The sequence below is a fragment of the Pipistrellus hanaki genome (genome assembly GCF_964339955.1).
Source record: "Pipistrellus hanaki genome assembly, chromosome: 4".
Taxonomy (NCBI): domain Eukaryota; kingdom Metazoa; phylum Chordata; class Mammalia; order Chiroptera; family Vespertilionidae; genus Pipistrellus; species Pipistrellus hanaki.
The window spans coordinates 41,065,634-41,084,642 of NC_140506.1; the positions used below are offsets into that span (position 1 = coordinate 41,065,634).

Here is a 19,009-nt window from a genome sequence, read left to right on the forward strand (position 1 = left end):
TGAATCCCAAAGAGGTTTCACTATCCAGATTTGGGAGTACTAGCCATAAAGGAACTAGACAAAGGTGGGATATTATAGAAGAGAGGGTCAGGGAGATAATAAAACTATATTACAAAAGAAAGGCAAAGGAAGCAGAACACTAAGTAGGAAAAGACATTTTTAAAGCTAATTGAGAACAGCCTCGAAGAGGTCAAGGGGGGAAATGTCAAGAAGTAATGGATCTAGAGAGAACACTAATTAGATTCATCATCTTCAGAATTTTACCTCTGGTTAACTTGTGAGGCGCAAACTGTGAAAAACACTCAGCTTTTAATATATTAATATTCTGAAGAACATTAAGCTGAACAAATCTCAAAGATGGGGTATTTTATGAGCATCGCATCTCATGTTTGCCTGAATTAGAATCTAGGGGATTGAATAAATGCTACTACTAGGGATATTTTTTATTTCTTCAGATAAAAATGTCTAGCAAAGATGACCCAGCAGATGTTGAATGAAGCACTTAACAGGCCTATATCATATAGGTAAATTAATTTCACAAACTGCTCTCAAAAGAAATTTGAATCTCGGTGCTGATTTTGATGTGTCAATAGCACATGTTTCTGGGGGGTTATAATACTTAATGAGATGCATGGGAACCTCTGAATGGGATAAATATTCAAAGTGATCTTCAGGGAAATCCTAAATGAGAATGTACTCTAAAAATTTGAAAATTTAATTGATAGGTCACATAGGTGAGAAACTATTATAAAACCTATAACATAGTGGAAGTTTTCCCCTTACAAGCATGAGGTAAAAACTTTAGGTCAAGGGCTCATCACATTTCTAGACTTATAGCAAGTCTATAAAAAAGTCAACATTTCTCTAAGGAAGAACAAACTACTCTTTATAATTAAGAATAAAATACTTGAATTTCTCATATTCACTATTTCCCAAAAAAGGCAGGATTTGGAGTAATGAAAGTGCTTATCTGTATATATATATTTTCAACATTTAGATTGTTATATGCTTTTTCCAATTCCTGAACCATAATAAAAAATTCTTGGAAATATTGGATTCTATTATTATAAAACAGCTTTGATTTACCTATTTTTTTTTTCCACAGAGATTTCTATTTTTGTACTTTGTACTTGTGTTATAAAATAACTAGTAAAAGTAAATCATCAAGTACAGTTTTACCTTATAGAAGAATACTTACAGCTTTATTGTACAAGTAGGGATTAACCCTAATCATTGTGATTACAAAAATTATTGAAAAATACTTAATTATAAGTTGTCCAAGCAAAACCTATACTTTTACATAGCCCTTTTAGTCAAATTCACTTTCAGATACTTCATGGAGTAATGCCCACTGCATGTATGTCCCTTAAAACAAACAATTCAGAACACAATCATTTATAAAATTAAAATATTTGGAACATTTTTATCTTAATTATTTCCTTTATTTTCACCAAAATTTAAGTAAAATGAAATTCAATTTTTTCGATCAAGATAACACTTTCTAACTAAGCTCCATGTTTTCTTTTCTTTTCTTAAAAATATTTTTTATTGATTTTTTTACAGAGATGAAGTGAGAGAGATAGTTAGAAACATCAATGAGAGAGAAACATCAACCAGCTGCCTTTTGCACACCCCCTCTGGGGATGTGCCCCCAAATCAAGGTGCATGCCCTTGACTGGAATCAAACCTGGGACCTTTCAGTCCATAGGCTGAAGCTCTATGCACTGAGCCAAACCATTTTTGGCTAAGCTCCATGTTTTCAATGTTTGGCCATTCTTTAATTAAATTCTGCCCTTTCCTTCAATTCTGTTTTAAAATTTGTATTTCTATTAAACACCTACTTTTTAATTCATTATCCAATTACTAGAGGCCTGGTGCACAAAATTTGTGCACTGGGGCGGGGGGAGGGTCCCTCAGCCCAGCCTGCACTCTCTCCAATCTTGGACCCCTCAGGGGATGTCCCTATGGGATCGGGCCTAAACTGGCAGTAGAATATCTTTCTCACAATCTGGGACTGCTGGCTCCCAACCGTTCAACTGCCTGCCAGCCCGATCACCCCCTAACCACTCCCCTGCTGGCCTGATCGCCCTCAACTACTGGCTATCTTGTGGTGGCCATCTTTGACCACTTGAGGGTGGCCATCTTATGCAAGGGTGTGAGAATTAATTTCATATTACCTTTTTATTATATAAGATTTCTATATCTTGTAAGGTCTACATGTAACTTGTTCTTCCCTTCTTGCCTACTTCAATTCTAATTAACTTAGAAATTCAGCTGGCCTTTATTACTGCAGTCTTCTTGCTTTTGAAATAACATATTAGTGATCTCAAAATAACTCTTCAAATTCTCTTTTTTCTTTTTTAAAAGTATTTTTATTGATTTCAGAGAGGAAGAGAGAGGGAGAAACATCAATGATGAGAATCATGGATTGGCTGACTCCTGCACACCCCTTACTGGGGATCGAGCACGCAAACCAGGCATGTGCCTTTGACTGCAATCAAATCCTGGACCCTTCAGTCTGCAGGCTGATGCTCTAATCATTGGGCCAAACCAGCTAGGGCCTCTCTTTTCTATTGTGATTATTTATAAGAATAATAATTTATAAGAATAATTGACCCAAGGCCAACTATCAAAAAATGGCTACATGACCTAAAAGAGAAATGTTAATTCTGAGTAATTTTTTAAAAATTTTTCATTTATTTTTAGAGATAAGAGGAAGAGGGAGAAAGAAACATCAATGTGAGAGTGAAACATCGATTGGCTGCCTCCTGCAGGGCCCCCATACCTGGGATTGAGTTTGCAACCCAGGCACGTGTCCTGACCAAGAATCGAACCCACAAACTTTTGGTATGTGGGGCGATGCCCAGCCAACTGAGGCACACGGGCCATGGCAGTTTTGTATAATTTTTAATGTAATGTGTCCTATAAGTAGCCATGATAATTAAAATAGTAACTTTCTACAACAGTCATGTATATATGTTTGTACCTATCTGTGTGCCACTTTTTTCCCAGTAAGATTTTTAGATAGCTCCAAAGTATGTAAAATAAACAAGAAACATTCAAAATAGACTACAAAATAAGGAGGGGCAGTAATCCGACAAGGAGCAAGAGAAACAATAAAGTCAGATGTGTCATTAAAAAAGGCTGCATTTCTTTCATAAAGGAAATATGAAGTGTGAAATGGCCATAACATTGAAAACGTTATAAAGAAGCTGTGTCCACATGAAGAACCTGAAGAGCTTGACTTTTTAATGACAGATGGTGAACAGTAAGGTTATTTTCAACTTCTATCAATCACAGAGTAGAGAAGTTGGCAGTGCTATAACACTCAAGACAATAAATACATTTATTGAGTACCCAGCACACTGGTAAATAAAGTGGAAGAAATTCCATTAAAATGCTTCCTGACACATTTTTCACAGCAATCTACTGGTGTTTTCTGCTCTATCTCTCAAGTTACTCAACATGATTATTTCCCAGGGGTTCTTTCTGCCTCACAGTGAGACACTTGCCTTCTGTTACCCAAACGCAGAAAGCGCTTATAGACTTGTGTCTAACCACATTCTAATTCACTGCTTATTGCCATCCCCCTCAAAGCACATTTTCCAGGTATATGAAATGGACGTAGCAAAGAGATGTGTATGTCAAAAAGGGTCAGAAAAGGAAAATTTAAAATAGGGATAGCTTAAAAGTTTCTGTATTCATTATAGTAAGGTTAAGCCTTGACTCCCAAGTTACTAAAACAAACTTGGATAAAAGACTGTTGTCTTTACCATTAGTTAATGTTTGTGTTTTATTCAAAACAGATCACTCATATTCAACTAATTTTTCTTCCTGCCAACTAAGGATAAAATTGAAACGGAGATAAGGAATTCACCAGAAGGATAGTCACTGTCGAGAGTGAGCCCCAGTTCAGGGGGAGAAACCATTCCAATGCACATCCAGCACATAATAAAGGAACACAAATCCCTTGCAGGGGTCTTCAAACTACGGCCCGCGGGCCACATGCAGCCCGCAGAGGAGTCTGATCCGGCCCGCCAGGTTTTTTGGGCAGTGAGCACAGCCAAGGTGTTACAGTAGGAATTAGTAGTTCATATAGTCCGGCCCTCCAGCTCTCTGAGGGACCGTGATCTGGCCCCCACTTTAAAAAGTTTGAGGACCCCTGCAAAGGATAGAAAATGTTGGCTCTCCCACCTCTGTTCTATCCCCCTTTCATACCAAACATGATCTATTTGAAAGGCAGCAGGAAACGTCCTGTGGACCTCCCAGAAAACGGACCCTTTCCCCAATCATGCCAATCTCAATTACCTGCCACAGAGACCATGCCTAACAGACACACAAGTTAGAATTTGGGAAAAAGAGAAATAAGTGTGAGTTTCAGCAGATGAGAGATGTAAGACTTGAGATGAGTTTGAAAAGATGGATAGATGTCAGAGGCAGAAAGGGAAGGGAAAGCAGCCCCCAGACAGACAATTGTGAATTAAAGCCTGAAGGAAGAATGAGCACAGCATGTATGACTTGGAATAGAGGAGAATATTCTGCCTCCCAGGGAGAAGAAATATGGGTGTGATGGGTCATAAAACCAGGCACAGGTTTCATGGAGTGAAATGAAAGAATGCCTTCAGGGACTAGTTCATGGGTTTTTTTTTCGTTTCCAGAATAAGGATAAAATTAGTGTGAGTCAATAGGTTTACCTCAGTCTTCTACTACCCACCCACGTATGAAGAAGGAGCACAGAGTAACTAGGTGATAAAAACACAGGTAACTGAAAACAATCACAGCCAAAAACCTTAAATTACGTAAAAATATGCTAATACCCCACTCCTCTAGCTTTCTAAATTCTCAGAGATCTCCACAAAGTTGGACAACTTGCTTGAGCACTCTGGTCTAAAGAATATTATTGAGAACTCAACATGCATCAGAATCCCTATGGTTTTTGTTTTTTTCATGATCTTACAAATAAAACCTACTGTAAAACTTAATGGTAAAAGTGTAAAATGTTAAAATTCTAGGGAGAAAAAAATCCCTATGTATCCAACTTATAATTTATTATTTTAGCTTTGGTTATAGCAGCTTAGTACTTGCAACGGTTCTCAGCACATTCAAACACTGAGTTATGGATGCGACTGTTCAGGGCCTCAGCCTCTGATGGGCATCCTCATGTGCTTTGATGAACATCGAAAGCCTCAGCACAAACCACTGGCTGCTATGTGCAGTGGTTTTATTCTTTGCTTTCATTTTTGAGAGTGGTTTTATTCATTTTTCTTTTTCAAAACAATCAGCAATGCTGTAACATATTATTTAAATTGGATGAGAAATAAACACTGAATATTTTCTCATTTAGATTTATGTCTTAGAGAAGCAAAGAATTAGCTGAATTGATATGAAACATGTATTTTAAATCTTGTTGAAGTCTAGCAGTTGAAATTTGCTTTGGGTAACATCTTCAAAAAAAAATGTATTCCAAAAATACTATACTCGGGTACATTTCATTTTATTTTAAAACTAGAGCCCCAAAGCATGAAATTCATGCAAGGACCTTGGCCCTGGCCCCTACCTGCTGCTGCTGCTACCGAGGCCTCTGACGCCTCTGCTGCCACCCCCAACTACCACGGCTTTGTCTGGAAGGAAGGACATCTGGAATGACGCCTGGTCTAATTACCGTGTTTCCCCGAAAATAAGACATCCCCTGAAAATAAGACCTAGCACAACTTTGGGAGAAAAAAATAATATAAGACACTGTCTTATTTTCGGGGAAACAGGGTAGCATATTGCACTTTTATTATTAAAGATGCATTACTCTAACACATAAACAATATACTATACATGCAACTTTAAAATAACATTATTTGAAAATGCCTATGAGCTTAATGAGCTAGGAATCGATAATTCGATAAGGAGGAAGATATTGTACAAAAATAGAAAAGCAGGCCCTTTCTTTTCCTTCCTTCTCCTCTTGCATTCCTCCCAGGAAGCCTGGTGGCTCTGCAACCTGCATGCAAAGTGCTATATTCTGTGGGCCGCCCTGCCCAGAGCCAGCCTCCTCCCTACCACGCCCTGCAATGCACTGTGACTGAAGCTTCTTAAAATCACTGCTGTGGTTTCCATCCGGTAATTACTAACGATGGTTAAATTAATGACATTGTTATGACACGGCACGGGAAGAATCACTAAGCAAAACATGTTTTACTTTACTGCAACAAAAACAGGAAAACAATAATCAATGCTATAGCCTTTTTCTCTGCTGAGGGATTTAAGTAATTTTAAAGCAGCATTAAGACTCTCATCACATTAGTAATATGATCCTATTCATTTATTTATTAAATTGGAAAATATATCTATCATCACCCCTCTCATTACATTACCTAATAAAAAATACTGTGTATGTTCTTGTGTTGACAAGGCTTTAAAATCAGCATAGATTCAGTGTGGCTTAATTTATTCATTAATTCAATCATACAACAAATACTTATTAAGTATGTACTATGGACCAAATGCTTGTTCTCGACCCTGGAGATCCAATACTGAATAAAATAAGACCAAAACAAACAAACAAACATACACCCGAGTCTTTGGGGAGTTTATATTTAACCTGGACAGACAATAAACAAACTATATATGCAGAGTGCACAGCTAGTGCTGACATTAAAAAATAAAGCAAAGCAGGGGACCATGGCCCGGTGGAGAAGGTGTGACCTTTTTAGAAATAAAGAGAAGGTTTTTTTAAGAAGGCATCTCTGGGTCAAAACACAAGGATGTGATGAAGTAGCCATGCAGATAGCTGCGAGAGTCCTCAGACAATAGGTCTATGAGTGGAAAGCCCAGCCTAAGACGGGGCCTGTGTTGTGTTTGCTTTAAAGAAAAGGAAGAATGGAGCAGCAATAGTAAGACATCCAGCCAGGGAGGTGAGGGAGAAGGGTGAAAATTACCTCTCATTTCAATCCTACATTCATTTGTGGGTTAGATGAGAGCTCGTGGAGGGCTTGGGGCAGAACAGTGATAAGATGGCAGGGCCTTGTAGGAGCCTCACCCCACCTCTCTGCGGAGAAGGGTCTGCGGAGGGGCCTGCATTACAGCAGCAGCACTAGCTGAGCGGCCGCTGCACAATAAGCCACATGTGGGAAGGTGGAGCCTTGGACTAGGGTGTTGGTAGAGATGATGGAAAGAAATTTAGGTTTATTTCGAAGAGGTTCAAAGATCTGGTGAGGGTGCGATGTAGGGAGTGTCATCAAAGTTGACCCTGAAGGTTTTTCAGTTTGAGCAGCTGAGATGGAGAAGCCCATAAGAGCAGCTGGACTGCGGCAGAGTATTTTTTTAAAAATGCAAATTTTCAATATGGATGAAGGCAGCAGGGGGGATTTTCATTTTCTATTTTATCTTTTCAAAAATGTCTGCATGGTCCATAAATTACAACAGTAATCAGATTGTCATTTAAAATAATAGGAAAAATTTTGCACACGTTATTATGTACAGCTTTCTAATATATGCATAACAAAATGCTTGAATAATTCTATAAGTTTGATAATGAAAAGAAATGTATTCTATTTAAAACCCCTTATAAGTGAAGAAAAGGACAGAGTTTGTTGCAGTAGAAAAGCACAAGGTTTCCCCAGAAAAATCTGAATTTGGATCCTGCTTCTGCTACTTGTTTATGATGTGTTACATTTGGGCATACTTATTCAAATTTTAAATTTTAGTTTTATCTTTAAATATTTAAAGCAATATACAATAATATATATTTAGTTGCATTGCTTTATTGTGAAGTTAAATAAATTGCTATACATAGAACACTCAATATATTGCCTGACTAATAATCATAATCACAATAACAATATGTCAAAACACATGAATGAAAATGAAAATTAAAACAATAATTTATTCCTGTGTATAAAGAATGGGCATTATGTGATAAGAACTTTACATGTATCATCATGTTAGATCTTTATAGAAAACTCTAAGGTAGGCACTATTATTATCCCATTTTACAAATAAAGAAAATAAAACTTTAAAGGAAAAAAAAATTTCACGTTAGAAGATGGTTATTTATCTGAAAATAAAAGCACTTAAAGAAATAGATTCAAGGCTGCAAGTTCATGGAGTTTTAACCTACCCAACATGAAACAGAAAGTTTAATGCCTTCCCTGAACCAACAAATCCCTGGAATATTGAATTAATATTTCTCAGAGTTCTATTTGTATTAGACTTTGAGTTGAAACTTGGGACAGTAAAAAATTGACCCAGATAATTGGAAATGACATTAAAAATGAATTCCATCAATGCAGGGAGGACTAGAAATTAAAGAAACCTGGAAGCCGAAGTGCATACAGAGAGTGAGGCAGCAATTTATTAAACATTGCACATTATTCTTGATCTGTTTCTTTTTTTCTGAAATAGACTTGTTGAAAAGCAAAAAGTTTGTATTCACATAATCTTTACTCATTCTTTATGTTAGCTAATTATAAAAAAGTTTAAATTTGATATTTAAAATGTAAAAATTATATTTATCAATAATAGCTAGACTATGGTGTCCAGTTGTTTGGTCAAATACCACTCTAGAAGTTGATGTGAAGGCATTTTATAGATGTGATTAACATCTATATTCAGTTGTCTTTATTTATTCATTTGCATTTATCTTTCTTGTTGAAAAGTATTACAGAAGTCCCCTGTATTCTCACTAACCCCTTCTTACCCTCACCTGCCCCCCACACCAACCCTGTATCGCATTGTTGTCTGTGACCATGGGTTATGCGTATATGAATACAAGTTCTTTGGTTAATAAAGCAGATTACCAGTAACATGAGTGGGTTTCATCCAGTCAGTTGAAGGCCTTAAGAGCAAAACTGAGGTTTCCCTGAGAAGAAGACTATAACATACAGATCCTGCCAGAGTTTCCAGCTGGCTGCCCTGCCCTACAGAGTTTGGACTTGCCAACCCCAATAACCATGGGAGCCAAATCCTAAATTTAAATCTCTTCACTTTATATATTTGTAGATGTATATGCATCCTTTTTGTTCTGCTTCTCCCTGACTGATATTGTCTCCTTTTCTGTTATGTACCTTAGTATTACTGAGATGTGCACCAAGTTTACTTCTTCATAGACTTTCAAGATCTCATTAGAATTTTTATAAAATAATATAAAAAACATAAATGTAGGAGAATAGCTAAGAAGACACTAAAGAGTGACAAAGGGGTATTATAATGGTTACTTTCTGTTGGCTTTACTAATCATCCACCAAGTATGAATATCAGGCTTTCCTTGTCCATGGCGTACCCTGCCCCTCATCGGCATGGCTTCTGATCTTAAGAGAAAGCTAAACTCAACCTCATGGTCTGGTACAGGGGGATGCCCTGACTGGCTGGGTGTTTCAGGGGTGGCAGATGGAATCTGAGCCTGTCCAATTAGAATAGATTTCAGGACACTTGCTTTGAAGGCAGGGGAGCAAATGTCATTTCTTTGTCCTCACTGGACATGAATAAAGATGCATACAGCCACAGCAGCTGTTGGCAGATATATCACCACCACCACGAGGGAAACCAGTTTGAAGATGAAGATAAATTTTACACCACAGTAGACAAAGCAGAAAAATCAGGGGAAAGAAAAAACAAAACAAAACAAAACATAGATTTTTAGTGGTGTAAATGAGCTCCTCATTCTAAATTTTGTGAGCCAATAAAATCTCTTATTATGTAAGCAATTAAATTGGTGCTTCAGTTACAACTAATATAATCATGTTACTATACATAAATATTTTTAATAATGTGCATTGCTAGATATTTACAAATATTACTGAAGAAATGATAGCTTCAAGCTTGATTATGAAGGATTTTAGTTATTTTATATATTTCTTAAGAATAAGGTTTTAAGACTTTTAATTATTTATTTCAAGTCCAGTTTTATACTTTTGGATAAAAATGATAGATTATATATCTATGTCTATATTTATATACATTACTTTAATTCTGAAACCTGTTTATAGAGGAAAATATGGAATACTTAATCTCCCAAATTCCTACTGTTATCAGAATTCTGTACTACAGTGAAGTTTATTTTAGTGAATATATATATATATATATATATATATATATATATATATATATATGAAACAACTATCTACATATGACAGGGATTTAAAAAACGATTTTTCTCACAATTCAAAATCACTATCACACACATACCAATAAGAAAGTTTTGTTTAAAAAAAAAAGGTAAACACTGTCCGATCTTGTGGCTCAGAGGTTGAGCATTGACCTATGAGCCAGACAGGGGTCTTCAAACTACGGCCCGCGGGCCACATGCGGCCCGCAGAGAAGTCTGATCCTGCCCGCCAGGTTTTTTGGGCAGTGAGCGCAGCCGAGGTGTTACAGTAGGAATTAGTAGTTCATATAGTCCGGCCCTCCAGCTCTCTGAGGGACCGTGATCTGGCCCCCACTTTAAAAAGTTTGAGGACCCCTGAGCCAGAAGGTCATGTTTTGATTCCAGATCAGGGAACATGCCCTGGTTGTGGGCTCAATCCCCAGTAGAGGGTGTGCAGGAGGCAGCTAATCAGTGATTTTCATCTTTGATGTTTCTACCCCCTCCCTCTCCTTTTCTCTCTGAAATCAATAAAAATATATTTTTTAAAAAGGTAAGCACTATTTGCTCTTTTCACTAATATCTTTTCATGAAACTGACCAAAGCTAAATCTTAAGCAGCAAAGTTTTCTTTCCTATTGCAGTGAGAATCTGCAAATAATGGCTTTGTTTTCAAGAGATTGTAGAAAATGGAGAAAATTTTTAACAAATGTAAAAACAAGAATGCCAAGTTCTATTTCAGACCCCCAAGGAAATAAAGTGCTAAGATTAGAATGCAAAAGCAACTCTTATTCATTAGAGAATAATGTGGTTAGATATCATTCCTTTTCAAAATGCATGAACTGTTGAATAATTGAGTATAGTCGGCCATGTAGAATTAATCTCCATACAAAAACAGGAAAAAGATCTGAAAGAAATCTGTAGCAAAGTGGAGAAAATCACAATATTCACTGTAAATACAAATGTTTTATAGAACTAAAATGTAATATTTCCTAAATTAGAGAAGAATATCTAATCTGTGCTGTGTTTAGCTGTATAGATATATAACACCCTTGTTTTAATCTATATATATGGCTGATTTAAACTATAAATATATAGATATAAAATTATTGTTATAAATATATATTTATACATAAAACTATACTTTCAAATCTTTACTACTGCTAGCCAATGTTACATAAGATGTGCAGATCATTAGTGTTCTTAGGTGTACTTCCTCAATGGCCAAACTGAGCATTTAAAAGATTAAACATGTCAAAAGATTTGGAAGAAACAAATGAGAATGTTGAAGCTCTGGTAAACCAAATCACTCTTTTCTTCATCTCTTGTGGGCATCACAGAGGTCAAAATGAGTCTACAATAAACTACTGTATCTAGGAAATAACCTCTATCATCTTTACCAATCAGTATCAGATGTTAATAGGCCACAAATACAATTTTACATTTAAATAAATCATAAACTTTACAAACATATGAAGAACAATATGACTTTAGTCGTTTACTATTTTAATTTAGCTTATTGCTAAAAAGATTTTTACCATTTACAATCATCTGAATATTTGTTTTTTTCTAATCATAATTTTTTCTAAATGTTAACTCAGTATTAATAACTAGTTTTAAATAAACCCAAACTCAGTCTCTTTCTTTGATATTAAAAAAAAAGACAATTAAAGCAATAAAAATCTTTCCTTAGGCAAGGAAGATGGAAAATTAAATATTTGTTTTTAGGTAGTATGAACAAAAACAGTAAATTGTATTTTGACTCATTATTGCCACTGATTTCCATAAAGCCACAAGCTTCCCACTGTCAGTTTTGACTGATTTTGATCTCATTCAATAATATTTCCCATTTTGCCTTTGCTTTTAAAAATATATTGAGGTAATATTGGTTAATAAAATTATATAGGTTTCAAATGTAAAATTATATAATAACATAATCTGTATACTTCATTGTGTTTATCATAAGCCAAAGTCAAATCTTCCCTTTTTTTTGCCTTTGTTTTAGTTAATAGTAATTTTGTCAATTTGGTACATAAGTCAAATTTCTAAAAAAAGTAAAATAATAGCTAAAAAGATAAAATAAATTAATAGGAAAGAGTAAATTAACTATCAATAAGCTTGATTTGACATACCTTATAGTTAATAAATTAAATTCTATCTTTATTAGATCACTAGGGGTACATGAAATTCATGCACTGGGGAAGGGTCCCTCAGCCCAGCCTGCCCCCTCTCACATACTGGGAGTCCTCAGGGGATATCTTACTGATGGCTTAGGTCCACTGAGCAGATGAAGCCACAGTCTAGCCTCCCTTTGCAGGAGGTGACCAAGCTGATTGGGGGAAGGCACCAGCCCCATCACCCTGCTGCTGCAGCCACTGCCAGACACCACAGCTGCCAAGGTATTTTCATCAACATGGACTCCAGTCCCTTTAGCATGAAAAAATGACAACTTTCTTTAAGCATTTTCAAGACGTGTCTTTCATAGGATACGACATTTCTTTATTTTTCTTTTTATCCTCTGAGGATATGTTTCCATTGATTTTTTTCCCCTTCCCTCTGATCCCAGGCTCGGCCCCTGCCGAAACCTAAAGCCTTTGCCCCCCAGCATCTCTGATCATAGGCTTGGGAAGGGAGGACCCTCCCTGCTCCTCTGATTGCAGGCTCAGCCCCTTCCCAAACCTAAAGCCCCTGCTGGATGGCCGGCTGGAAGTGACCTGGGTGCTAAAGAGGTTCCTGGGACCCAGGTATGTATGCAAATTAACCACCATCTTTGTTGGGTTAATTTGCATATTCACTCTGATTGGTTGTGGGTGTAGCAGAGGTACAGTCAATTTACATGTTTCTCCATTATTAGGTAAGATTTGTAGCAGTCTATTTTCTAATGTAAATATCCTAATTTTCTAAATGAAAAAAGTATTGATATAATCAGTTTATGAAGCCTCTCACTATCATGAAACTTAAACAATGATAATTAGATTTGGGAGACATGGAAGAAGCAGCCACTAACTTTATAGAGGGTTATTTCATGAAATGTAACCTTAATGTGATCACCTTTCAAAAGTTGTAAACTGATTTGATTTCAAAGTTACAAACTGAGCTGCATTTCACAACCATAGATACACACACACACACACACACACACACGTAATATTTGCAAATCTTTGGTTTTTGTAGACATATTAGATGAAGTCTGATGAATTCAGTAGCACACTTCTGAAACTATAAGGAAATAACTGATGTTGCTAACTCATAAACAAATTCTGAAGAAGATTTCAAAAGGGAGTTTTGAAAAATTATTTGAGTAATAGCAACATAATTGGATTTCATTTATCACCTCTAAAGGTTATTCATTTGGAGGCACAGTATCTTCTGTGGCAGCTTCAAAAACTGAATCTCATTAGTTTGTAATTAGATATTAGGATAGAACCTAGTTTGAAGGAATTTCTTGTATAGTTCATAAATGTGTTTTTAAACACAATGAAATAAGAAGTTTAAATACCTGAACATGATATTCAATTAAGATAAAAGAAGCTTTGGCTAGTTACAGGTGTTAGGTGAAACCGCCCTAGTAAATTAATTGCTACAAAAAAATGTTCCTTTGGCTAATGCAACCCATCAGAACATTCAAAGCAGAGGATTTCTCCATGAGGAGAATTGCATATGTGATGTTGTATGTACCTTCTCTACAAATCTACACACACAAAAAAAGCACTTGCTTTTGCAATGGCAATTTAGAGGTTCAAATGAGAAGAATAAGGCATGTTTGAAAAAAACAGCTCAAGACCAAATGAAGCATGAAAATATTCTAAACAGAATCATTGTTTTAATGATGTTCCATGTCTCTCTACCATTTTTATTCTTCATGATATTCAGTTCTCACTTCAGCCTGTGCTTATTAAATAGATGATTTTCTGAATAAGAAACAGTCATGATGCCGTAAGTTATACAAAATTTTGTTTTTTAAATAAAGTGAGTATTTAAGGCAACAACATAATTTTTATCCTTAAACTTAAATGAATATCATGTTCAATGTCGGTTATATATTTTATAATGCAGTATTCTATATAGAATGTCACAGTTTAGAAAGTATATTTTATCATTTTACTTTATCCTCCCATTTTATTATTTTTCTGTATGTTATTTTAATTTTTTTCTCCTCATTTTATTGTTTTAGACATTTTTTAATATTTTTTAATTGATTTCAGAGAGGAAGGGAGAGGGAGAGAAAGATAGAAATATCAATGATGAGAGAAACTCATTTATTGGCTGCCTCCTGCAGGCCCCACATTGGGGATTGTGCCCACAACCTGGGCATATGCCCTGACCGGGAATAAAACTATGACCTCCTGGTTCAAAGGTCAACATTCAACCACTGAGTAACACTGGTCGGGCTTATTGTCTTAGGCATTTTATTGAATGAATTTCCTTTATTCTTTAATATTAATGTGACATTTTGTATTATTTTTTTCCTCTGTTCTTTTCTATTTTTATTTATAACTCCAACATCATTGAGTCTGGAATAGAAGGTCCAATAAAATATGAAATAAATAAGTAAACCTATACCAGTTTTCTGGTTGAAAATTTAGGACATGCACTTCAAAGGATTGTGTCTCCATTTTAATAGCATTAAGTTAAATAAGAAAATCTTTACAGAATAGTAACTTTACCTGCTGAAGTTGGCTCTTCCTCCTCTGAGGCTACAGTGGTGGGGGCAGGGGGAGAGAGAGAGACAGAAAAAGAGATTGAGATTTCATTTTTCTAAACAATGACCACAAGCTCTTAACTTAAAATTCAGTGTATATATTGGATATCTGTCATTAGATATTTAGGTAATGACAGATTAATGGGTATTTACATTAAATTAACATTTATATACTCATATTTCAAAATACGTATATATTGGAAAAGACCATTCAGATGTATGTATTTGATTTTTCTTTCCTTTTGCAAATAAGATTGACCTTATTTAGAGTGTAATTATTATAAATAATATTGTTTACCATATGTTACATATATCATGAAAATGCCCTACTATCAACCACTTGTTGGAACTTCTTATTAGCAAAAAATAATTAAATTGTTCCATAAGGTAGAAATTATAAATAGGATAAAAGTTATTAAACCTTAAAAGTGAGACAGAATCACTTTGGCTGTTGGTTAAGCAGAAATATTCTAGTTCTCCCCGGGGCCCCTGTCACACATATATACACACCACACACATAACACACTCACTCACATCTACCAGATATTTCAGGATTCAATAGTAGTGACTCTTTGCTGAGGACACAGGAACCTTCATTATAAACTTACCCCATGTGCTTTTGACACAAGAGTTCTACAGCCCACAGTAGCAGATAACCATGGGTATTATGATAGGAGAGACCACAGATGGGAATACAACTTGATGTTAAAGCTGTACTTCTCAGCCCCGAATCTGTATTAGAATGCCAACTCTGGGTCCCATCCCAAGCCAGTTAAGTCAGAATCTCTTTCAGCAGCACCAACTCCTAGCCAGGATTGAGACATGACTAAGTAACATCCATACAAAGTAACATAAACTATAAATCAAAGTGTGAATTATTCTGATTCCTGTTTGTAAAGGGAGATGTTTCTGAGAGCAACAGGACTCCAGGGTAATGACCTATAGCTGGGTGCATGCGGGGGTGGAGCATGATGATTACAATAGTGAAAAGAGGGTTTATCTGAAGTAGCTTTACAATTTTTTTCCTAGAATCCGCCCTGCCGCCTTTATCCTAATAGACACTCTGTGAGTAGGTATTTCTGCTCCGTGCACAAGTGCAGCTTACCCCGAATATTTCTGTTGAAATATGTGACACAAGCCAGCACTATTTCATTTGATTCATGAAGTTTTAAAATGAAAAAATTTACTCAGCTGAATTGCTTATAAAAGGAGCTTTGTTCCCAGGTGATTCCTTAATCAAGACATCCCTGTGCGACTGGGGAGCACCCTCCATGCTTTCCCGTTAAGGGTGCGTCTGCACAGAGTCCACGCTAGACAAGCTCACTCTGTGTCCTGACAGTGTTTTCCTCTCACGCTGCTTGGCTCGTCTCGTTGGCACGTACAGAAATGAAGAGAGCAAGCACAGTTGGCATGCATGGCGTGGAGAACATAAATATTTAAAAAGCTGTAAGCTTCTTTATCGTGTCCAAAATATATCATACCGTGTTCAAAGAGGAAAATTATTGGTAACTTCCAGGAATTCCTTTTTTTAAGAAAGACCATATGAGTTTGTGGAAGTCCTGACTTAGATGGGTCATTGTCAGTAAGGAGCTGGAGATTCAAAAGAAAAGGGGATGGGTGGGAGGAGGAACACTTACGACTAATCACTTTATGTGCGGAACTCAATTTATAAAGCAATCGATGAGATGAAAATTACTCTTATTTGAAAGATGAAGATAATGATGTCAGAGTGACTGGGCAATTTGGCTAAGGTCAATTGCGTTTGAGCTCATGTCAGTGTGACTTTAAAACCAAGCTCTTTCCACTCTGCCTTCGTGTCTCAAAAAGTGCATATCCACTGAGAAAAAGTGAAGAAAGCAGAAATGGTCATGAAACCAGGACTGACTAGAGCTCTGATGATGTTAGTAGAACTTAAGTACATGGGGGAACACACACACACACACACACACACACACACACACACACACATACACACAAATAAAACACCTGGATGTAGGGGCTGAGAGAGAAAACCCCTTGAAAAATAAAGCTCCCCCTGGGAAACTTCAAGTCCCCAGCCATCCAGGGCTAGATTTAGGAAGGTGAAATCATGAAGATGGAGTTAAATAAAATATCCTAAGTATGTGATGCCTAAGAAAGATTAAGTCTAAATTTTATTCCTTAAACCATTTATGGATATACAAGGAATTTTTAGGAAAAAAATTAGCAAGCGCAGAAGTAAACATAGTTTCAATTTCATAGGAGTCCTGGCAATTAGAAATTTCTTAAAACTAAAGCTCCTGGGGCAAGTAGTATACTAACCTACACTTGAAGTCAGTAATACCTGAAAGCTTCTTTTTAACAAATTAACACATTAGAGGCAACAGGTACACAAGTCTGCATAAAATTGTAATCCTATACATCATCTCCATGGCTTTGGTTCCTTATAATATGCAGATGTCAGTGGCCAATATTTATACTACTATAATACATGTGTGTGAGTGCTCACACACACACACTCACCAAAGCACACAGAAAGGTTAGCATTGGTATTAATTCACTGCTTCCATTACCTCTGACAAAGATGGCTTTGTAAGCGAACTGAATTACCGACCAAAGTGTCATGAACTGTTAACAGATGGCAGCTAGATCCCCAGAAGTACATGTAAGCCTCAAAATGGACACAAGAAGCCTATTCGGTGATATTTAAGTGAAATAAGTGTCACAAAAGGTATAAAAGTCTGTTTCATATGCAAGTTACTCTAATCCTAGAAATTGGAAATACTTGCACCAAGCAGAATGAGTATAAACTAGCAAATGATTCTGTATTGCTCTGCCTGGTCCCAATACAGAAGGATTAATAAAAATTATGGTGATAAAAAAAGGCATTATATATATATACTAGAGGCCCGATGCACAAAGATTCATGCAAGAATGGGCCTTCCTGCCGAAACCGGTTTGGCTTAGTGGATAGAGCATCAGCCTGCAGACTGAAAGGTCCCAGGTTCGATCCTGGTCAAAGGCATGCACCTTGGTTGCGCACCAGTAAGGGGTGTGCAAGAGGCAGCTGATCGATGTTTCTCTCTCATCGGTTTCTAAATCTCTATCTCTCTTCCTTTCTCTCCATATGAAATCAATAAAATATATTATAAAAAAAAAAAAGAAAAAAGAAAAAAAAAAGAATGGGCCTTCCTTCCCCTGGCTGCCAGCACCACTTTTGCTCTGGCCAGAGCCATATTTCTGCTTTGGCCTGGAGCCGTCTTTCCATTCTGGCCAGGAGCCCTGGAGCCCCAGAGCTTGGCACCTGCATAAGCAAAGTAACCCACAATCTTTGTTGGGTTAGTTTGCATACTCACTCCTGATTGGCTGATGGGCATTGCAAAGGTATGGTAAATTACTCTTTTATTAGTGCAGATATATGATATACAGAATTTAGCTAAGTGTGGTCCTGTCATTGCCCATGGAGAATAACCCTGGGTGTTTGTTAAAATGCCCCAGATCCATTAAATTTTGGGTGTCAGCCCAGGTAGTTCAGCAGGTGACTGCTAGAAAGACTAAATGTTCAGAATTATGGCTCTTACCCATCCAAGTTTGTTGTAGTGGGAAAGAGCCATGGTGCACTTGTTGGAACCGTAGGAGTAAACTACCAGGCTTACAGGAAATCCCTTGCAATGTGTACTGTGATGGCTTCACCAGTTTTCAATGCTTTTTCCCATAGAACATCTTCAGGTCTACATCAATCCTTGGGGAAAGATGACTCCTCTTTTGAATTCAAGAGGAAGTGAATCTTCCCCCTATTCTGACCAGTTACTGGTGTAGGTAGGAATATGATCCACTGGAGACAAGAATGTGTAAGAACAGGTTTGTGTGGCTAGGGTGAGGACAGGCTTTCAGAAAGGAGGGCTCCTGGTGTTTCTGAGAAGGTGATTGGGAATCACCCTCTTTCTTTCTTCTGTAGACATGGATAAGGAAGTCTGCGGCCTGGAGGTAAGTTGGCAGGCATCTTGCAACCACAATGGATGCCACCTTTCAGGAAAAGCCAATCCTACCCGAAGGCAGAGTAGAGAAAAAAAAGCAATTAGAATATTGATGGTCTTGTTTGAGCCACTGACTCTGGACTGGAGTTCTACTCTTCACTGTTTATCTAGTCTGAGTGGAGCTTTCCCTTATTTGCAACTAAATAACATTCTGCTTCAATCATAGATACTTTTGTTGTTCTCCTTTGAAATATATTAGAATGCATAAGGAATAAATTAT

The 19,009-nt window shown here is 36.7% G+C and overlaps 1 protein-coding gene across 2 annotated transcripts in view; it reads right to left on the reverse strand.

Annotated features, from left to right (window-relative positions):
- The window catches only part of EDIL3 (EGF like repeats and discoidin domains 3), a 358,208-nt gene that overhangs the window by 211,775 nt on the left and 127,424 nt on the right, over positions 1 to 19,009 (reverse strand). The window contains exon 3 of one of the 2 annotated variants that reach the window (XM_084881776.1): positions 14,739 to 14,768. The exons of the other annotated variant lie outside the window; for it this stretch is intronic. Within the exon in view, the coding sequence (XP_084737902.1) occupies positions 14,739 to 14,768 (30 nt within the window). The remainder of the gene's footprint in view (positions 1 to 14,738; positions 14,769 to 19,009) is intronic. 2 annotated transcript variants of the gene reach the window in all.